At 39.9% G+C, this 23,337-nt stretch overlaps 1 protein-coding gene across 1 annotated transcript in view; it reads left to right on the top strand.

Annotated features, from left to right (window-relative positions):
• The first annotated feature begins 1,547 nt into the window (after positions 1-1,547).
• The window catches only part of LOC123623561 (RING1 and YY1 binding protein), a 74,698-nt gene continuing 52,908 nt past the window's right edge, over positions 1,548-23,337 (top strand). Inside the window, exons 1-2 of the mRNA XM_045530770.1 lie at positions 1,548-1,780; positions 2,521-2,646. Coding sequence (XP_045386726.1) covers positions 1,749-1,780; positions 2,521-2,646 — 158 coding nt within the window. The 5' untranslated portion in view covers positions 1,548-1,748. The remainder of the gene's footprint in view (positions 1,781-2,520; positions 2,647-23,337) is intronic.

Genomic DNA, 23,337 nt, shown 5'->3' on the forward strand with positions numbered 1-23,337 from the left:
GGGAGGGGGAGGGCGGGAGGGGATAGCTTGTGCGCATGCCTCTCGGCTTCCTCTGGCCCCACTGCCCCCTAGGGCCCCAGGCCTCTCTCCTAAGGAGGCAGCTGTGCCATTGAGGCCTGGGAAGTTGCTGACCCTTGTTAAACAGTGTTGCTCCTCCTGGCCTTCCAGGGTGTGCCTGCCTGGAGAGGACATTGTGTGCTCATGAAGCTTATCGTTGACACATTCTTTCTCTTTTTTATTCTCTCCCTTCTGATCCCTGGACTGGTCCTAGGTCCTCCTGCTCCCTGGGTGCTCAGTTTCAGGGGGCTTCCCCGGTTTCACGCCCTTACAAGGGGCAGTCTGATAACAACCTACAACAGGGGGCCTAGAGTCTGTCTTATTCGCCCTCCACACCCCACCCCCACCCCCACCTTCTAGCATCATTCTACAACTCTGTCCCCTCCCCCCACCGCCTGTGCCTTTTATCCTATCATCTGGCGTCCTCCTCCTACCTTGCCTCCCCAGTGCCTGAAGGCAGAGGGTACCGAGTCACGTTCAAGTTGATTTGGCAAGCGTTCTTGGAGCTGGGCAGAAAGTGAACGGCACTACCTGTTCCTTACCGTCAAAAATCTTCTAACGCGGAGGAACTGGTGCATAACTCAGACCCAGTTACAAGAGCTTCCGATACTCAATACCTTGTTTTGGTCCTTCATAAGTGCCGGACACTGATCTGTGAGCTTTCCGTGCATTTTGTCTCTGAATTTTCAAAACAACCCTAGGGGGACGGTTATTAGCCGAATTTTGGAGAAGGAGCTGAGGCGCAAGGTTAGAATGCTGGCACGTGGTCGCCAGGATTTGACTAGCAACTTCCCTAGGGAAACGCTCTATTTAGGCTCTGGGGGAGAGAGGCTGCAAGGAGTCCGCAAACTGGAGCTTAGGGTCTCGCCATCCAGTCACGCCACACCCATTCTGCAGTTCCCTCCCGCGTCGGGGGCCTGCCTGGGAGGGGGCTTCGGGCCAGCATCTGGGCTGGAGGCTGGGACTTCAAGAGAGGCAGATACAACGCTCCGCGTGGCTGAGGAGCAGAAGGGTGCAGGGGAACGCGGACCATCGGAGGCCCTGGCGGCTGCCGGAGCAAGGCAAGCCTCGAGGCGCTGCGAGCGGCGCGGCTGTTGCAAGCCCCCGTGGCGCGCGCAAACTGCGTTGAACTACTTCCCTGGGGCGGCTTCGGGGCTGGGGTCTGGGCGACAGCCCCACCGAGCGGCTGTGCGGAGCCCGAAGCCCGTTGCCAGCTCCCGGGCGCGGCCACGTGCGCCCCGCCGGGCTTGCACGCTCCGCCGCGCCGGGCCGCGGGGCCACCGGCAGGCACGCGCGCCCCCAGCGCGCACACACGCCCGGGCACGCACACCGACGGCCCGGCCCACGTCCGCCACGCCCCGCCCTCCCCCGCGCCCCGCCCCCGCCCTCGCGGCGCCGGCCGCCGCCCTCCCATTGGCCGCACGGCGCGTGACGCGCAGCGCCCGGCCCCGCCCCTCGTCAGTCACTCGGCGGAGGCGGCGCTGGCGGGGACTAGTCTCGTCCGGAGACTGGCAGCGGCGGCGGCGGCGGCGGCGGCGGCAGCGGCGGCGGCCGGAGCTCGAGCCCCAGCGGCTGAGGGCGGGCGGGCGCGGGGGAGGGAGGGGGGCCGGTCCGCGACGACTCCCCGGACGGCGTTTCTCCTCCGAGCGGCGCCGGTTTCGGCTTGGGGGGGGCGGGGGTACAGCCCATCCATGACCATGGGCGACAAGAAGAGCCCGACCAGGTACCTGCTCCGAGCCGAGGGGGCGGAGGGGCGGGAGGGCTGGGGGCGGGCGGGGGCCGGCGACGACTAGGCCCCGGAGCCACCCGGGGCGGGGGGAGGCGCTGCTAAGATGGAGATCCGGGGGCGGGGGGAGGCGGCGGCGGCGGGCGGTGGCGGCGGGAGGCGGTGTCGCTCCCGCTCGGGGCCGGCGGCCGTGCGCGCCGCAGCCATGGCGGCTCCTCCTCAGCCGCCCTCCGCCGCCGCCGCCGCCACTCCTCCCAGACAAAGGGAGATTTAACCAGGTGGGGAGGGAGGGAGGGCGCGAGCATGGGAGGGGAGAGGGAAGGAGCCGTCCCACTCCCCGCCGCCGGCCTCGGGCTGCCCCTGCGCGCCCCCTCCAGATCCGGCCCGCGGCTCCCTCTCGGCCCCCCCAGCCCCACGCTCAAGTCCACAAGTCCGCTCGCTTCCTGCGCCCGCCGCGGCCCTTCCCGGGGCGCCGCCGCCGCCGCCGCCGGGTGTGCGAGGCAATCCGGCCCGAGCCCGGGGTTGCAGGGTGCCGGTGGGGGCGCCCGGTTCCCTTCCCCACTCCCTGTTCCAGTCCCCGAAAAGGGTGGGTGGGTGGTCGCCCGAGCGAAGTTTCCAGCACTGGATTCCTGTGAAATTACGACGGCTCACCAGCGCTTGTGTTTTGCTCTCTCTCCCCCTTTTTCCTGCTCCCTGTTTCTTCCCTCTCCTTTTCCGCGCTCCCCACTCTTCCAAAGGCCAAAAAGACAAGCGAAACCTGCCGCAGACGAAGGCTTTTGGGATTGTAGCGTCTGCACCTTCAGAAACAGTGCTGAAGCCTTTAAGTGCAGCATCTGCGATGTGAGGAAAGGCACCTCCACCAGGTACTTGAAGATCTGTGTTACCTTTTGTTAAAGGACTTTTTTTTAAAGGTGGAGGAGAGGGTAGTGAGCCATACTTTCTGTCCTCTTTCCAACTTGTTGATTACAGCATGTTCTGCATTTGGGGTGGGTTCTGTGTGTTTTTGGGTTGTGTGTATTTCGTGTTGGGTGCAAAGCCTCGTGTTCGCTAAATGATTTATGGGAGGGAATTTTTCCAGGTTTTCATCTTGTTTCAAACACACTGGATTTGACACTTGAATCCATTGGCTTATCGGTATTGGCTTAGAAAAAGGGGAAACAGTGCTATTACTATGGATTGTAGGACAGACGTTTTATTTTTGCCTTTTACAGAATGGTTTAATTTGCCTGTTCTGAGTTATTTTTCTCTTTTCTGAGAAATTTAGTGGTGGTGGTGGTACAATAAGGCTGGTTATGCTTTTCCTGTCTTGAGCTGCAAATGTCTGTTATTTTCTTGCACTCGAAGAAAGTAAATGTTGGGGTTTGATAAAGAAAGTGCATTTTTTTGGCAGGCTGAGCTGTCAGGGTTTTTTTTTTTTTGATTGGCTTATGCAGAGTGGTGATGGAGGACGATTTTGCAAAATGGTGAAATGAATAGAGTGACTATATTGAAGTTTGTGTTTAAAGCTTTATTATGATGAAGAAAATGTGGAAAGAATTCCTCTTCATTTATTTGAAGGTAGTAAATTGCATGTGGTATCAAAACGAGTTGAACTACTTTGGGTTTAACATTTAGCTGTACTTGGATAAAATACAAAGACTGATTTTGTAGTCGTTTGGTCTTTTAACTTTTGTCTGGAATTGGTTTCAGTGGTGTTAGAGTTTGAAGTTAAACTGTTCTTGGTGTCATTTAATGAACAGGCATTGGGATGTGTGAAAATGAGAAAGAATAAGTGAGTTTTTGGTGGATCCTTTAGGACTTAAAGTTGATTGCCAAAAGTCTCATTTCATCAGGTACTTGTTTTTGAATTGGTGGCGTTCCAATGTGACTGTGTAGTAGTACTCCACAGTTCCACTTGGAATACTGTTCTTTGATTAAATGAATATGTCCTGTTAGGGTTTCATTGGTTTATTTTTACGTGGTATTAAATAGGATATTGGGCAACCTAAAAGAATAGAACTCTGGGATTAATTGGCCCAATTACTGGTTCTGCAAATTCCATTAACTCTTTAAATAATGAGACCTTTGAATAAAAATGCTCAGCAACTAAAAATATTTCCCTATAAGTTGTTTTATAAGAATTCATTATCATTGAATATAGTTAAAAAACATGCATCGGTGGTTTTATAGATATTTTTTGCTGTCTAAAATAGGGAATTCCATCAAATGGTGTAAAAGCTTAGAAATGTATTTGCTACTTAAAGCAATAGTGATTGTGTATTATTTATGAGTAATGTTTTTTACATGTAGAATCCCTCAGAGGCAAAACCTCTTTATTGTGGTTTTGCTTTCAGTGTTACCGTAGATGATGTTCAAGTAAGTGACTAGGAAACTCCTAAGAACTTGAGAACTTTACTGGTGAAGAGAAACTTGAACCAAATTCAAAAGTTTAGGTTTGATTTGTTGCTGGGAATAATTATCTCATAATGAAGTGCATTTCAGTTTTTACATGTATTTTTAAAAATCTGACTCATCAATTTTTTTGGAAGCATGCAGAAGGTTTTGACTTTAAAAACAACGTATATGAAGTTTTTTTCAGAGCTACAAATGATGTCAGTGAAATTCAGTTTTTAAAAATATGTTAAGTTATCAATAATTAAAATATTTTAGAGTCTATGTAGGAACAGGAGACTTAACTACTTTGTTTAAGGGTCTAATGTAATTTTTTGATGTCATTAAGTAGGATTTCTTTTTTCTGTTTTTTTCCTTCTAAAAGCTGTCACTATATTTGCAAATTGAGTAGGATTTGAACACAGATTTCACATTTCTGACGACTTAAACTCTATCAATTCATGATGCTTTTAGCTAGCCGAAATTTATTTTGGTTATTGTCAATATTTTGGTCTTTTAGATCTATTCAGAAGTCACCATTAATTGGAATGCAAATAATGTTTTGGTTTTTCTATGTTATGAACAGATCTGCATGTGGAGAAGTGAATTTGACAGGTTTCCATTCTGTTCTAGTCTGTATATTAACAGTTGGTTAATTTCTTTGTGATACTGGTTACTGCTATGATTTTTTTCTTGGGCCTTTTTCTTGTGGTTTTTTGGTACCTCAAGGGTTTAATATGAACTTGACCTTTTCTGTCTTGTATAGTATCAATCACACTTGGTATATTGATGGTGGTAGAAAACATGTTGGGTTTGGATGCTGGGTAATAAGCAAAAAATTGTGATTTTTGTAATAATTTGTTGCCTGGCACAGAAATTGGGTTTTATTGCTTTGAGCTGTTTTGTATTTTAACAGCCTTAGCTAGCCATTGGTTGTTTTGGAGTTTTTGATCATTCTTGTCACCATCATCTACTACTAGTCAACCAAGGAAATCAGCTTCAAATTAGTGGTAGTCCAGTAGGATAGAGAAGTGTATTTGCCTTTTGAGGATAGAATTGATACTCCTCAATTTGATTGGGAAAATACTGTCATTCATCTAAACAACATTTATTAAATTCCTAGGATGTGACAGATACTTCTGAAGGTATTGGGGAGAGAGAAGGGAGGGAGGAGTGTCAAAGGTTGATAGGACATGTACTGGAATGACCATAACCCAAGTTATAAAGACTCCGAGAGCAGTATAAATAAAGTGCTACGGGAAGTCAGGGCAGCCCAGCCTGGGGAATCAATTAGAGGGATACCTGCCCCCCATTTGTTTTGGACAAGAGTTGATTTCTACAAAACCACCTGTCAGCTTTTCACTACTGTTGCTATATGCATCAGATATTTTTAATTCTGCAGGTAGAATTGTGGAGGTGATGAAGAATGGGTCTTTTTTTTCTTTTTGGAGCAGTATAGAGCAGAATGAAAGGAAGATCATATGTCCTAAGGAATATGTTAAGGGAAGGAGGAGGAGGTTCTTAATAGGCTACTTGGAGGTTCGGGGGCCAGTAGAGATCTGTATTTTAGATGTATTAACAATTATGTGTTGGGTCTCTTTGCTTCTTTGATACACTTCTTTTCCTAAATATACTGTCCTGCTCTTTACACCTTGCCGGCTACTTTTCTTAAAGTTTTATTGAGATATAATTTATATATTATTACACAATTCCCCTATTGTAAGTGTGCAATTCAGCGATTTTTAGTCATTTTAAAGAGTTGTGCAACCACTCTTTAGAACATTCCCGTAATGTCAAATGGTTTCCTCATGGACATTGTGTGTTATACTTTTAAGTCTTTAATGGTAGAGCATGGCAAAGTCATGGGTAGCTGGGGAGGCTGCTTCCTCACCGTGCTACTGGTGGACTGTAAGGCTTTCAAGGTAGAAAATAAGAGTGTGTGTGTAAGGTGGCAGGTGGGTGGGGAAGAAACACTATCCCTTTCCTAAGTGATAGCAAAGGAGTATTTCCCATCCTGCTCTGCCAGTCTCAGGAAAGAGGATACCAGCTTTTAAAAGGAAAAAAATCTACCAATGTGCGAATTTACCTATTTTTGTTAAGTTGAAGTTCTCAAGTGTTGGGCAGAGTAACTTCCTAAACTTGGTGATAAATTAATTTTGTTTTGTGGTCTTATTTCTCTGAACGAAGTGTTATTATAAAATCAAAGTTGCCAAGACATTGCTGCATATTCTTGTTGATTAATGTTTCTTTGATAGTAATGCTGCATTTTTATCTTCAGCTACTGCTTAAATCACATTCACTTGAAAAATTGTAAAATGTTTGTTTTCATTAATTACCGTAGATTTAGAATTTTTCTAGTCGTTAGTGCCAGGATTTATCACTGTGTTGAACTGAAATTGTGTTTCATTTTATCCCTGTTTATTTGAATATTGCCCCCTGAAAAATGTATTGGTTTTAGAGCTTTTTAGACAAGTTGAAGTGAGGACATTACTTTAGATGTATAATAAGATTATGTAGAAATAACTAGTTTTTAAAAAAGTTGATATTCAGCGTATCTAATTGGAGGGGTTGAAGAAGCAGCTGCTTGGTGTGTGAAATGTTTCCCTTGTTTGGAAACTCTCTAATTCATTGTGGTTGTAACTTTGGACTCCCACCACACCCCCTTAAATTCTGAGACGCTGACAACTCAAAATCTCTTGAATTGTCATGAAGTACTTTTAAAGTTTTATAGAAAAACTCAGCATAGTTATGATTTTTGCTGGAATCTTCAAAAGGGTATCATTCTTTGATGCTTTTTAAATAGGAAAACATATAGAAATAAGGGAAGGTACCTACAGTGGGGCAGAGCCAGGTGTCTTATCCGTGTTTCCTGGTAATCCACAGGTTTTGCTTCTTAGGTCACATTGGCTTTGTTGTAGTGTTTGTCTTTCATAAAAATTCTCCTTAAAATACATCCAAAAGGCTGGATATGGTGACTCATGCCTGTAATCCTAGCACTTTGGGAGACTCGAGTCAGGAAGGTTGCTTGAGGCTAGGAATTTGAGCCCATCCTGGACAACATAGCAAGACCCCATCTCTACAAAAAAATTAAAAAAATTACCAGATATGGCTCTGTGTGCGCCTGTAGTCCTAACTACTTGGGAGGCTGAGGCAGAAGGATTGCTTGAGCCCAGGAGTTCAAGGGTGCAGTGAGCAATGGTGAACACCACTGCACTCCAGCCTGGGCAACCAGAGCAAGACCCTGTTTCTAAAAAGAAAAATACATAAAAAATTTGCCTCTGTTTTTGAAATCATCAAACTTCATCAGATCTTTCAACCTCAAAGCTGGTACAAAAGCTGGTAGTTTTGAAGATCACTGCTATCCAGGAATGGAGTAATAAATTATTTTGTGTTTGTTATTGGATTGGAATTACTGATTTATTGGTACTGACTTGCTCTTATGTGTACTTGGTGACCTTAAAGTAAATTAACTGGGTGGTTGTGGTCATTTGACAAGTTTTTATTGAGCACACAGCCTTCTAGGCTCAGGGTGTACAGTGGTATAAAGACAGACAAGGTTCCTGTTCTTACTGAGCTTAAAATACTATGGAGAGGAAGAGAACATAAACAAGTAAACAGGAAAATAAGGTAATTTCAGCTAGTGTCAAGTGCTACAAAGGAATTAAAGCAGGGTATGGAACCACAGAGTGATAAGAACTGGGTGGAGTGACTGCTTTATAGACAATGTTTAGGAAACAGTAATGCTGCTTTCTTTGGAGCCAGGGTGTAGTTGTTTTTGCAGATTTACAGAAAGTGCCATCTAGCTCATTTGATGGGGACAGTTTTTAGAGTTGGAGCTTTTGTGCAAAGCTACTAAACTTTTCTTAGTTGTATGTTGTAGACTAAACGAAGGCCAGCTAACTTACCAATATAGTCTGTTAGTCATTAGGGTGGGAGGCTATGAATGGATTCACTTACGTATGATTTATTCATGTGGCATACATTTATTGTGTACTTCAGTAGGTGCTGAAGAAATTCCAAGATTAAGAAAAATTTCCTTATGAAGCTATAGTTTACCAAAATAGTCATCAAAACTAATTTAGTTCATTAGTACTGTAATAGTAGGTCTCTAACGTCTTTCCGGCTCTCATTTTGTCTTTTGGCCCATCACTAGTGCTTTTTCTCTTGTGGCATCGTCCTTTATACTCCCCGTAGTGCTTACACCCTCCTTTTTAGCCTGTTGATTTAAACTTTTTTGAACTGTAGCATGCATACAGAGAAGTGCGCAAATCGTAGGTGATAAACTTTTGCAAAGTGAGCACACCTTTGTAACCAGCACCTGATTCTTAATCAGATTCTTTTTTTTAAAGATTTTTTTTATTTTTTAAAGACAGGCTCTTGCTTGTTGCCCAGGCTGGAATTCCGTGGCATGATAGTCACAGCTTACTGCAACCTCAAACTCCTGGGCTCAAGTGATACTCCTGCCTCAGCCTCCCAAAGTGCTGGGATTGCAGGTGTGAGCCACTGCACCTGGCTTAATCAGATTCTTAAAGATACTACCAGAAGCCCCTAAAATCCCCCCACCCCCATCCTGACTTCTAACACTATAGATTAGGTTGCTTGTTTTTGAACTTTATATAGTGGATACAACAGTATGTATGTTTCTGAGTCTACCTTCTTTCACTTACTGTTATGTTTGCAAGATTCATCTATATTGTGTGCAGTTCTTGTTTATTTTACCAGTGCTATTTTGTCCTAAGAATATCTTATAGCTTAACTCTTTGCATGCAGACCCTTCCTTACACATTCTAGAGAATGTCACTGTATTTACTACCTATATACTTGAACAGCTGTCTCTTCCTGGCAGGAGCATGAGTCCACACATTATGTGAAAGAAATGAAACCTGGTGTCTAAAACTTTTTAGAGGATGTAAAAGGGGTTAACTTTTGCCTTTCATCAGTAGTATTGTTCGTCAGTGATTTCTATGTCAAGGCATTGTTTGAATAAATGGAAAATTCCTGCTTTCAAGGAATTTTACAAACTTGCTGAAATGAGCATAAGAAGATAGCCAGTGATGTAAAGCACCCAGTGGTACGAGCATCATGGTAGGTGTGGAATGAGTGTGACTACCTGGTAGAGACCCTAAGTTCTTTTTAGAGAAGGTTAGCGATAGTCATCCTCTGGGGCCTCATTAGAGAAGGACTGAATCTGAGATTTAAACTCTGGGGCTTTATGATTCTTGGATGTAGGATTTGTTGTACTGGTTGATATAAGTTATTTCATTAGGTCTTGGTCCCCTCCTACCCTCTTTTTAACTGTTCACTGTCTTAAGATGGTGTCACCCACACCTTTCCACTTGTCCCCAGAGGCTGGTGATTCTGAGATACTATTAACCGCCTGTCACTACCCCCATGCATGTGTATATAGGACAAGCAAATCCAGCGGTCTCCTGGGCGTCTCCACTTGTGGACATGGTAAAGGCAATTCAGATCTCACAGGTAGAAAAGCTGAATTCATACATCGGAGTGCTTTCTAAAATCCCATTCCTGCTTAAAATTATCTCCTGGTTCTCACTGCTTTTAGGGTAAAATCCATATCCTGAGTTTCACCAGGAGTTTATCATTTGGTCCTTGACTGTGTCTTTAGAGTTTCTGGAAGCAGTGTGCCACTGCATGTGTGTGTTTTGTACCACACTGCCTGGTGTTTTCTGAGTGACCATGATGTCTGATATTCATACCTTCACACGCTTTTCCTCTGTGTTTTTTTCTAAAATGCTTTTCCTTCCTTTTGTGTCCAGCCTATTTGTCCTTCTAGATGTCTCAGGAAGCCTTTCCACCCCCACTCCAATCATTCATACTTCTGCCATAACACTTTTTTTTTTTTTTTGGGACAGAGTCTCACTCTGTTGCCCGGGCTAGAGTGCTGTGATGTCAGCCTAGCTCCCAGCAACCTCAAACTCCTGGGCTCAAGCGATCCTACTGCCTCAGCCTCCCGAGTAGCTGGGACTACAGGAATGTGCCACCATGCCCGGCTAATTTTTTCTATGTATTTTTAGTTGGCCAGCTAGTTTCTTTCTATTTTTAGTAGAGACGGGGTCTCACTCTTGGTCAGGCTGGTCTCAAACTCCTGAGCTCAAACATCAGTCTACCTGCCTCGGCCTCCCAGAGTGCTAGGATTACAGGCGTGAGCCACTGCACCCGGCCTGCCATAACACTTAGCCTGTATTTTTATTTGATTTTTAATCTGCCTCTATTATGTTGTTGCCTTTTTTAAGGGCAACACCTTTTGTTTCATAGCTTTGTTTTCCTGTGTCTATTACAGTGTCTGGCACTTGGTAGTGGTTCAGTAAAAATATATAGAATAAATGGAGACTGGGAGAAAGACTTCTGGTTAAGAGTGCTAATAAATGTTCTTTCATATCTTGTGTTTTAATGTTATTGGATTAAGGGGAAGTTGTCTTTTGTTTTTTTGGAGACAGAGTCTCACTCTGTTACCTGGGCTAGGGTGAGTGCCTTGGCATCAGCCTAGCTCACAGCAACCTCAAGCTCCTGGGTTTAAGCGATCCTCCTGCCTCAGCCTCCCGAGCAGCTGGGACTACAGGCATGCGCCACCATGCCCGGCTAATTTTTTCTATATATTTTTAGTTGTCCAGCTAATTTCTTTCTATTTTTAGTAGAGACAGGGGTCTCACTCTTGCTCAGGGTGGTCTCGAACTCCTGACCTCCAGTGATCCTCCTGCCTTGGCCTCCCAGAGTGCTAGGATTATAGGCGGAGCCACCACACCCAGCCAAGGAGGAAGTTGTCTTTATGAAGTGTGCCCTTAAAAGTAGTATTACTGTTTTTTTATTTTTCCTGGAGTTTTTTTCTCCAAACAAGTGCTAGAAGTTAAACACAGAACTCTGCAGCTTTAGAGGCTGTAGGCAATGAATGCATTCTTCTGGAGTGGTTTTGTTCTTCACAGCTTTGGCACAATTATCTAAATAACTATGAGTATTCTTTGTTCTTTTTGGTTGCCCATTTGGTGAGTTCAATAGACAGAAGTCATATTGGAAAGTCTGGCGATAAAGTAGGAGATCAATCATGTGGAACTAGATTTGTGTGTTTGTAAACTGGGACCTAAGGCAATTTTAAAATGGTTACAAAAGATTTTGAGTGTTGGAAATGTTATGCTGTCCATCGTTCTGCCATGTTAACAGACATGATAGTTGCACCTTGTTTGTATACTTGACAGTACATTGAGTACACTGTTCTGTTGAGTAATTTAGGTTAATTACTTCTGTTAAGTTGCAGTCCTGACTCATTCACTTCATTCATTTATTTAACTGTATTTTCGGTTCCATGCAGTGATTGACACAGACTAAGGTGCCAAAAATGAACTCTCAGTAAAGGCAATGCAAATAGACTACTGTGTTACTCATAAATCATGAATAGTTGAAGTCACAAGGTAAACAGGTGAAAATTTTATTTTTAAGTAGGATTAGATATTATTCTTTTTGTCCCTCTGCCAATTTAGAAAATCTGTTTAAATTATCCCATGGTTGTGAAAAGAAACTAGTGGAAGGGATATGTAAAAAAAGCATCATATTTAAAACTTTTTCACAATATTTTTCTCTGCAGTTTAAGATTGTTAGCAGTACAATTTGAGATGAAACTTTTTTTTTTTTTTTTTTTTTTGAGACAGCGTCTCACTCTGTTGCAGGGGCTAGAGTGTCATGGCGTCAGCCTAGCTCACAGCAACCTCAATCTCCTGGGCTCAGGTGATCCTCCTGCCTCAGCCTCCCTAGTAGCTGGGACTACAGGCATGCACCAGCATGCCCGGCTAATTTATATATATATATATTTTTTTAGCTGTCCAGCTAATTTCTTTCTATTTTTAATAGAGACGGGGTCTTGCTCAGGCTGGTCTCGAACTCCTGAGCTCAAACAATCCGCCAGCCTCGGCCTCCCAGAGTGCTAAGATTATAGGCGTGAGCCACCGCGCCCGGCATAAGATGAAACTTTGATAGCTGTTGGGAGGGACAAGAAATTGAGGATGATGTAGGATGCCAGTTTCATCAGCATATTAGGTCGTAACACATACAATGTGTGGTGGTTAGTCATAGGGAGAAAACAAACCTGGTAACTGCTTTCTAAGAACAGATCAAATTTCATGTGTAGCTTATGAAGTTTATTAGTTGTTCTCTTAGTTCTTTTACAAAACTAAATGCTGCTTCATGTAAGTGCTACAAGAATAGTCAAGGTTGCAATCAATTGGACTCCGACTCAAGCTACCTTAAGCCAAAAAACAAAACAAAATTTACTGGCACACGTAGCCAATAATGAGAGAAGAATGCCATTTGAACTAAGGGAATCAAAGCAAGAACTGCAAGAATGAGTACTCCTGTCACTTGCTCATGCTCTAGATCATTCTTTGTTGTCTGGAGGTTGGGAAGCTGGGATTGGTCCAGTCTAAGTCATCTGTGTTAGGGTCTATTACTTGAAAAGGGAGATGAGACAGAAAGGGGAGATGTGGATAAAAAGTAGCTACCATAGTTTAGTACACCAGCTTTGTTACTGGGTTAATACTTATGATCTGGTCAGTTCTAATTTTGAACTATAAGACTTTAAGTTGTGAGCTATATTTAATTTATATTTTATCACCTCAGCACTTTGTAAATTATTTATAATTTTTTTGTGTGGGTAAAGGAAAGGAAATAATAGCGAAGATTAGTAAAATTTAAAGATACTGATGTTAGGTTTTCTTTTATAGTTGCATTTGGTCACTGATTCTTTGATCTTTAGTTATGAAGGTAATGCATACTTATTAAAGTTTGGGGACAAAACAGAAACATAAACAAGGGTTATCCATAATCCTGCCATCCAGATTATTCTTTATTAAGCAATTTATTCATTGGACTGCAAATATTTGAGTAACTACAGTTTTCCAGGTACTATGCTTTAATAGTGCTATTTCATTGAATTTTCAAAATAACGTAGGTGGTGGTTCGATGTGGGAGTAAGAAAATCAGGCTATGTGTGATATGAAACAAATTGAGTCTCTAATTTCCAAGGCATGTGTTTTGGCCTGTTGGTTGATATGATTCATTTTAGATTCTTTTAAGGGAGAAGGTTTGGAACATTTCATGGTTTCAGGGTTCCTATTTGTAGAAAATGAAGCTGAAATCTGGTTTTCCTTCACAATTGTTTTCGTTTTGGGAAGAACCAAAACATTGAATTCTTAATATCTATAGCATAATTTAGTGTGTACAAATTCTCTGTTAAAGAACAGTTATATATGCAAGGGAACCCAGATTTAATGTTTTTATTCTAAATGTGTTTAGTGTGATGGTTCCCAAACTTTAGCATGCATCAGAATCACCTGGAAGGTTTGTTGATTAAGTAGTTATGGTGTAGGGCCTGAGAATTTACATCTGTGACAAGTTTCCAGGTATTGTTGGGAAACTTGTTGCACTTGGAGAACTACTGGTTTGGATAACCTTAAATTCTCCTAAAGAAGCCAGCCAGGCTTCCTAGTGAAGTTGAAGATTTTTAATGTTATGGAAAAATTAGTTGTTAGCATTTCAAAGTGAACTTAAGAAAACTAAACAATCAGCATTGTAGTAACCATTTTTTAAGTCTAGATTTGGCCTTATCTAATGAATATGTTGTGGAAAGTACAGGAATATTTATAAATAGGGGACCATATCAACTAAACTTGTATCTTTTTTACATTGTAAAATCAGTTATTATTTTGCATTACCAACATTTGGATTGGATTTCAGATATAGTTTTTTTAAAAGTCTTATTTCTTTGTACCATGTGTTAGACAGAACCAGTAAAAAGCTTGCAAAGAAACACAATTCATAAAAGAACCGCAAACTAAGTCAGTAAACATGAGAAATGTATAACCTTTCCATTATTCCAAGAAATACAAAATAAGGTGAAATTTTTTGGCAAATCAAATTTTAAAATTTAAAAAAATGATAATTTTAGTGAGGCTGGGACAATGAGCATTCTCGTAGACCCTTGGTGAGCATTTAAATTTTCTTCATGTCAGTGTGGCAGTTGGCATCAGATGCCTTTAAAATATTTGTACTATGTTACTCAACAATATAACTTCTAGGAATTTGTGTGACCTGCACATAATTCCTGTGTTAAGTATACTAATTGTGTCATCACTATAGCAAAAAATTGAAAATTACCTAAATAGGGATCAGCTAAAAATTACCTGAAAGCCATGATGGAATATTATGCAGCTATTAAAAAAATATCTTGAGGTCTGCCATAAATTGTGGATGAGAATGTGAAATGGTACATTCCACTCTGGAAAAGAGTTTGGCAGTTTCTTATAAAACTAAACATATACTTAGCATATGATCTAGCAATAGCACTCCTGGGTATTTATCCCAGAGAAACAAAAACTTACGTTCACAAAAAACCTGCTCGCAGCTTTATTTGTAATAGTTAAAAACTAGGAACAACCTGCATGCCCTTTAGTAGGTGAATGGTACATCCATAGTGTGGAATTTAGCAATAAAAAGGAACAAACTATTGATACAGGGCATTATGCTGAGTAAAAAAAGGCAATATTAAAATGTCTTACACATTTTTGAAATGACAAAATTACAGAGATAGGCAACAGATTAGTGGTTGCCAGGGGTTGGGGCTGGTGGAGTGGGGGTGGGTGGAAATGGGTATGACTATAAAGGGGTAACAAGAGGAACTTCTTTGTGGTGATGAAGTAGATCTGTATCTTGATTGTGTTGGTAATGACGTGAATCTACACCTGTAAAAATGGCATATCCCTGTATACACACGCGTGTGTGCCCATGTCACTTTCCTGGTTTTGACATACTGCTATAATCAGGAGATGCAGATTGGGGGAAAACTGAGTGTAGATCACATGGGACCTCTGTGGACTATTTTTGCAACTTCCTGTGAATCTGATTGTTTTAAAATAAGTTACAATGTTTTGAAAGAATGTATGTGAGAAATAAAGGAAAATGTTTGTAATAAATTAATTAGAAAAAGAACAAGTTACAAAATGGTAAACTGCACAAGAACCTACTTTAATATTTCATGCAGTTCAGTCTGATGTACATACCTGGAAGGAATGACTGATCAGAACCTTAACTCTGATTGAGATGACAGATTCTTTTGAGATGACAGATTCTTTTTTTGTGCTTTTCTATAATGTCTGTAGTATGTATTTGGGTGAGTACCCTGTATCACTTTTGTAGTTGGAAAGATGCTGCTTTCATAATAGAGAATTTATGGAAAATTATCAAATTTGGAGTATTAAAATTTGAATAAGTGAAACTTTTTACATTAAGGGATTTAAAAATTTTTTTTAGTCGTTTCACTAACTTAGTATTAAAAGCATCTATTAAGATTGAAAAGTATCTGAATGTGTTCTCTAAAACATATTATATTTGTAAATTTAAAATTTTGTGCTAGTTGTATATTATAAGATAATCCTGTATGATGTTCTAAATCAGTGCTGTCCAAAATAAATACATTGCAAGCCACATGTAATTTTAAATTTTCTAGTAGGCACAGGAAAAGTAAAATAAGCAGGTGAAATTAATTTTAATAATGTTTTACCTAACCAATTATATTCAAGATACTATTTCAACACGTAACCCGTATACAATTACAGCAAGATATATTACATAATTTTTTTCATACTAAGTCTTCAAAATCTGGTGTACATTTTAGAATTATAGCAAAGCTCAATTGAGATTAGTTACATTTCAAGCTGTCAGTAGCCATATGTGACTAGTGGCTGCCACATTGGAGAGGAGGAGGAATTGTTGAGAGCCAGAGCTTTGGTGTCAGATTTGAGTAACACCAGCTCTGCCATTTGCTAACCTTGTGATGCTGGACATGCTACTTGAACCTGTGCTTTAGTTTTTAATTTGTAAGATGGATAATAACTTCTCCATGGGGTATCCCTAAGGATTAAATGAGCAAATGTAGGTAGCATAGTCAGCACAGGACTTGGCACAGAATACATGCTCTAAACATTGTGTTATATCGTGTAGTGGATTGAATGACTGACTAGTCATTCTAAAAGTGTGCCTGATTTCTTAATGAGTAGTGAATAAATATATAAGCAGTATGTGAAATAATCCTCATTTTCCAGATTTAAAGTTTGGGGACCTAACTTTTAAATATGACTGACTGAATGGACAAATATTTGAGCACTCGTGCAAAATATCGCACCAGGCACTTGAACATTTGGACTTAAGTCTTAAGATGATATCCTCAAATACTATGTATTTGCATAGTACTTTACATTTTTGCATTTGCTAGTTTTATGTCTTTTTTCTCAATATGATACTGAAAACAATCCTGAGAGGTAGTTGTTATTCCAGCTTTCACAGTTGAGGAAGCTGAGGCTTACAAAAGTAACTTCCTTGCTTGCATACCCAGCCAGTAAAATAGAAGAAAGATGATTTAATTAAATGGACCAACTAATATGCTGCCAGACTGTTTTAACTCCATTCTTTTGATTCTCTCCCTTCCACCTTTACCATCTCAAAGGAGAGCACATCACTCTCTTCCAAAACCATTTATAGAGGAGGACAGTAATATAATGCCAGTTGAGTAGTTACCTTGCTCAGAATTATCCTGAGGTTATTAGCCTATTAAGATCACCTATAATATAAAAAGTTAACATAAACCTTAGGTGATTTACTTTGCTTGTTGTGTTTCTTTTGTGAAGTTGAGTGTTTCTCATCCTGTTTCTTGGATAAATATACCTATAAAAGTGAGCTGAGAATATGCAGTATATGCTGACTGCCTTAAAATCAGATTCTTTGAAGTTCTGTTCATTGCTTGACTTGTTCAGAAAATTACACAGTTCTTGGAAAGAACATTGCATGCCACCATTAAAATCACTGGTGAGAGGCAGTGAGTTTGTGAATGATTGACTCTCCCAAGGCAGTGGTGCAGTGGAAGACACTTGTTACCTAGGTAGAATCAGATGGAGCATATATCATTAGATGTTCAGACTCTGTGTTTTAATATGCAGATTTTGCTTTCACAGTATGCATTGCTGGCTTTATTTCGGGTTCCTTCTCCAGTTATAATATTGAGGAAATCACAGGACATCCAGTTTGTTCTTGGGTACTGTGGGACCAAATGTATTACAGTAAACTGTCAGCTCATCTTGGCGAGTATTTTTGGTATGCACCACTGAAACATTTGTGAGAAGGGAATTAATATATTGGTGTTCAGGATGGGAGTGGTGATTGGCAGGGAGGGAGGTAATTGGAGTGTTCTTTGCCCCTTGGTTTTCTTTTCAGAATTTTTTTCCTTTGGGTTACATTGAGGACTATAAATCTTATACAGAGAACCCCATCCAAATCGTATATGACCATTTTTGATCTTGGTAAATCTTAGCAACATGAAATTCTGCATTAGTTTTTTTGTTTTTGAGTTGAGGTGGTGTGCAAATTGTGGAATATGGCTATCCTCATAGACTTTTGGGGTGAAATCTGCAATGTAATCACATTTCAAAGATTTCTGTTTTGGAAGGGGGATCTCAGTTTCTTAAAAGTTTCACTGTACACAGTTTTTGCTACTGCAATGATGTGAATAAAAGCTTTAATTATGAGATGTAACTTTATGTATGTACAGATATGTATGCTGGGTTGGGATTAAAAACTCTGAATTGGAGTTAAAATTTAAAATTCCCTGAAATTCACAGAACTAGATGATTTCTATATCTCTTCTAGTTCTAAAATACTGTGATATTTTTGGAAATTCATAATATAAGATGACTCTTAACAACCACAATGCCAAATTACTTGTCTAAACTATATGTAGAGAAAACAATTTGTAATGTGCTCTCTACCCCATGATGTATTAAGAGATTCTCATACATTTTGGGATCTCTGAATAGGAAAGCTTTATATGCTAAAACTTTTTGGTAGTGTCGAGTTTGTATGTAGCTGAACAGTTCTTCTTTTTAACTTACAGTTAATGTTTTTATTTTGAAATCCTTCACTTATGGGCTAGTAAATCCTTATCCCTGATTTTCACATTCTAAGAAATTAAACTCAGCTGGGTGCAATGGCTCACGCCTGTAATTCTAGCACTCTGGGAGGCTGAGGTGGGAGGGTCGCTTGAGCTCAAGAGTTTGAGACCAGCCTGAGCGAGAGTGAGATCCTCTGTCTCTGCTAAAAGTAGAAAAATTAGAGTGGTGTCGTGCCTCATGCACCTGTAGTCCCAGCTACTCGGGAGGCTGAGGCAGGAAGAGAGGCTGAGGCAAGAGGATCGCTTGAGCCCAGGAGTTAGACGTTCCTGTGAGCTAGGCTGACGTCACTGTGCTCTACCCAGGGCAACAGAGTGAGACTGTGTCTCCAAAAAATAAATAAATAAGTAAATAAAACTAAAAACAAAAAAGAAAGAAAAAGAAATTAAACTCAATACAGGCTGACCAAAAACTGGATTCAATCACTTTCCTTTTCAGGATCTCTAAGATTAGGGCTTCAGGACAGAACACCTGGTGTGAAAGACCTTTTATTTTTCAGTATAAACAGGTGCACTATAGCCCTAGGGCTATTCTTACTTAGACCTTTGTGATATTATTTAATTAAAAGAATGACACTGATACATCTTTTTTTTAAAAAAGTATTTTTATTACTGAAATAGTGAATACTGAATCATGCCTCAAGGCAAAGCTTGGTTCTAATAGAACCAGGTGTACATTGGATGTTTTTCTGCTTAGCATTTATTGAACATCAGTAGTTTACTGAGTGTACTAGGTGTTATAAGTGTAATGCAGACCCTGAAGCGAAGGAGCTTGGTTCATTAGGGAACAGGAAGAACAGCGGGACACAGCTTATCAAAAGCTTCGTCAGTGATTTTGCACCCTACCCAATAATAATGCTGATAAGGGCCGGCATTTAAAGGGCATTTCACATATAGCAGGCACTATGGTAAGCCCATTTCATGGATTGCCTCATTTAATCCTTACAAGGCTATGATGTATGTAAAGGGATATCTTCATTTGACAAATAAGGAAATGAGGTTTGGAGTTTACAATCCTAACCCAAGCTTATATTAGCAGAGTTGCATGTGACTGGATCTTTGCCAACTTCACAGAATTGCCTGTTCTATTTAGTCTTTTTCCGTGATGATGGCCTGACCATAGCCCTGCAGTGTGTAGACATTAATTTAGACACTCATCCCTAGCATTCAGATACCAAATTCCTGATTGTATTCCTCCAGTATTCCTGAGATCCTTCTTCATTATTTCATTTTTTATTTCAGTATGAACTTAATTATAAGCCTCTGTCACTCAGAGCTATACCATTACAGTAGTCTTGAAACTGGTCTGTGAAGTCTAGTCTCTTGTGCTGCTTAGGGTATATCTAGGAAACACACAGATCATGTAGCTTCTGTGAAACCCTCTGACTGCCACACTAGAAAAAAAAATTTTTTCCTTGGGGCCATGGTGTTTTAATACGAAATAGAATAAAGCTTCGAAAATAAAACAGTCCTTTCTAATTTAATGAAAAATTTGTTATTTTTATTGTTTTCTGTGTGTGAGTTATATGCAACTTGAAAAATAGTTCTTGCAGGTCCCAAGGTGAAGAGACGTTTGAGTTACATATGCTTGGTGAGGCCCCGGGCTCAAACCTAGTGTGAGTTAAATATAACTCACATGGCAATTAATGTGTTAAAAACCTTGGGTGCTGCCTCGTTGCTCAAGGCGATTTTGCCTTTCTTAGCATGTGGCTTTTGGTCCAACTATTTAGTGTTCCCTGAACATGTTCTTCTAGGCCACTATGCTGCCTGCCACATGTACTTCTAGAACTGCCTGAAGGAAACTTATCTCTTACTGCTACCTTGTAAACACCAGCTTTTTTGCTTCAAGACCCAGCTCATGTTCACTTTTTTGGGAAACCTACCTTGATGTTGTTCTTCTGTGAGCGTTGAAGCACTTTGAGCTATATTTCTATCATAGCACACAATCACTTTGTACTGAAGTTTCTTCTTTGTATTTGTTGCCCCCAATTTACATTTGAAGCCCTCAAGGGCGGATACTTTGACCTATTGTTAAATCTAGGGCCCCAGGCAGGGTCTTACTGTGCTGCTCTTGTATTCCTCAAATGTACCTTTTAGAGTGCAATCCATTCTTCTGATCTCTCTTTTTTTTAATGTTTTCTTTTTAAAATAATTGTGTTATATATTGGTTAACCCTCTCTGCAAATGGGTTTTTTATTGAATAACAACACTTGGTAAATGTCTTGGAAATACTGCCACAGTAGTTTCCTTCCTCACTCGAGTTTCTAATTTTACTCTGCATAGTCTCTGTTGTTACTCTTAAGATGGTTCCCTTGATTATCTGTCTCTCTGTCAAGTTCATACCTGCCTTTCTGCTCACCGGTGTTACAACAATTGATTGCAAAATGGGATTCTTTTGAAGCAGTGTCTGTTTAAAAAACAAAAAAAAGTGATCCGGAAGACTCCTAAAGAATGCCTTCCTGAAGTTCTCTTACTGTGTGCTTGCTGGCTGAAGGTTTTAGACTGAGCAACTAGAGTGCTCTAGATTCAGAATGCAGGTTAAGTAAGGAGGGTAGAAGTGGATTAAAATTGACAAGATCATGCAGTCTTTATTCTTCTGATTTTGCAGCAGAATAAGACTCAGAATGGTTGTAATTCTCTTAGTAAAGGATTCCGAAGAGGTGGGCAGAGAATGTTTTTGAACTGATTAATAACTTAGATACTGGAATTTTCTGTCTTCTTTTTCAGAAGTGAAGTCCTAGATCTTTCCCTTTTAGCAGATACTGTTTTATAAATGAAGCCTCTGAATTGTTTATTAGTAGTTTCAGAACTCTTCTCCTGATGAATTGGAATGTTTTGATAAAAAAGAGAGCCTGTTACATTTTAAATTAATTAGATATTAATCACTTAATTTTGGAACACAAACTTTCACAATAAATAATCAATGAAAGCAGAGACTGATGCTGCACTATTGCGAAGGTTGGTTTCTCAACATATGTTACATAGAAACTTTTGTAATCTTAATGCCTATTTTTAAAAAAATATTTACAAAGAGGGTATGTCTTATACAGAAGTGAGTAAATTTAGTTCACAGTGACCAAGTTGATCCCTGGATGGGGGAATTTTTGCTATTAATAATGTAACATTAGACTTAATCCCAGTAGGTAAATCAACTAATGGCAACTGCATGAATCATTTTGATCCTCTTGTGGTTTTGAAAGATATATTTTCAGAATTTTATTACCCTCATAACATTCTCAGAGAACACAAGTATAAAGATAACGCTTTGTTTTTCTTGGTGACCAATATAATCTTTTAAACTGTACCTTTTAGTTTAGGTTATTACTGGAAGTTTGTTTTTGTTCTGGATAAATGATCTTGTCAAGTAGGTAGGTCCTAATTATTCCTATTCTCTATTATTTATCCAGGCTGTATAGTTTATATGAAACAATGCTTTAGGAATAAGGTTTTTATTTGTAATTCTTTACTTGTTCAACTGTCTTGTCGGTAAGGTGAAATTCAAATATACAATAATTTTTATTCTCTAACTTCTTAGCAATAGTTTGTACAGTGGAAAAACTGTGAAAACATAATGATAAATATAGTTTGGGTATTTTTCTGTAGTTTTCTTGTTATTTTAAGTTTTCTAATCCTAGTATTGATGAATCAGACCTAAGAGATAAGAGCTGAACTTCTCTTATAACTTTGAGTATAAAAAGTGGTGTCTGCCACTCACCTTTCCATTTTAACAGTCTTTTACCTCCATATAATTCAGTAAACCTATCTAGGTTGTAGATTTCATTTTTAAGAAAGAAAGATAATAGTATGTGGTGTTCTTGTGTTGTTTATCTATTTTTTCTTTTAAAGAATAGGCTTTTGGACTGATGGGTTGTTCTTTAGAGTCAGAATATCTGTAGTGCATAGATAAATCAAAATTTTTCTGTAGTTCTGTGTTTGAGGATATAATTTGACCTTCAGGTTAGCAAAATATTTGCATTAAATTGTGGACTACTTTTTATTGTATATGAGTAAACACATTTGTAATTCGTGTCGCATGCTGTATTTAGCATTAGAAAGCAAGGCTTGTTGGACGCTTCTGCTTTACTGAAAGCACCGTAAAGGTGATGGATGCAAAACAGTTAGCCAATTTCCAGTTTTCATATATGATTTGGAATTTTGACATCTAAGCTCAAAATTCAATTTAATCATTAGCTTTAACCTTTTTATCATTCCTTCCCCTTACTCCCAACCCAAACCCTAGATTTAAAAAAAAGACTTCTGGCAAAGAAAGTTGGTTTCTTTCTTTACCTCTGGCCTTTTAAGACTCAGAGACTCCAAAGCTGTGGAAAATCACACCTCACCCTGAATCCTGCCCACAGAAACTTTCAGGTGACGTGAAACAAGAAAGAACTAACTGGTGGCTTATGCCTGTAATCTAGCTTTGTGCTGTTTTTGTCATATATTTATTTATACATATGTTGTAACTCCCTACAGTATGTCGTTATAATTTTAAGTAATCAGTTATCTTTTAAATCAGTTTTAAAAATAAAAGACGTTTTCCTCCCATATTTACCATTTCCACTGTTCATTCTTTTGTATAGATCCACATTTCCATATGGTGATATTTTCTTTCTGCCTGAGGGACTTCCTTTAGTATTTCTTACAGTGCAGGTCTTCTGGTGATGTGATTAATTTTTTTTTTGATGTCTCAAGGTTTTATTTTGCCCTTCTTTTTTGGTAAGAGCTTTATGGTTCATCCACTTAAAGTGTACAATTCAGTGGTGGTTAGTATATTCACAGAGTTATTAACCATTGCCACTTTTTATTAACCCCACAAGAAACCTTGTATCTTTTAGCCATCACCATCTGGTCTCCCCGAGCCCCTAGTCCTGCAGACCCTCTAAAATACTTTATGTCTGTAAAGATTTGCCTAATCTGGGTATAAGTAGAATCGTAACAATATGTGGTCTTTTATGACTGGCTTTTTTCACTAGCATAATGTTTCTGAGGATCATTTATTTATGTTGTAGCATGTGTATCATACTTTATTCCTATATATGACTGAATAATATTCCATTGTATAGATAGTTGTACTGCATTTTATCTGTTCATCAGTTGATGGACATTTGCATTGTTCTACCTTTTGAGTGTTATGAATAATGTTGCTATGAACATTTGTGTACACTTTTTTGTTTGGATGTATTTT

The sequence above is a fragment of the Lemur catta genome, chromosome 18 (genome assembly GCF_020740605.2).
Source record: "Lemur catta isolate mLemCat1 chromosome 18, mLemCat1.pri, whole genome shotgun sequence".
NCBI classification, from domain to species: Eukaryota; Metazoa; Chordata; class Mammalia; order Primates; family Lemuridae; genus Lemur; species Lemur catta.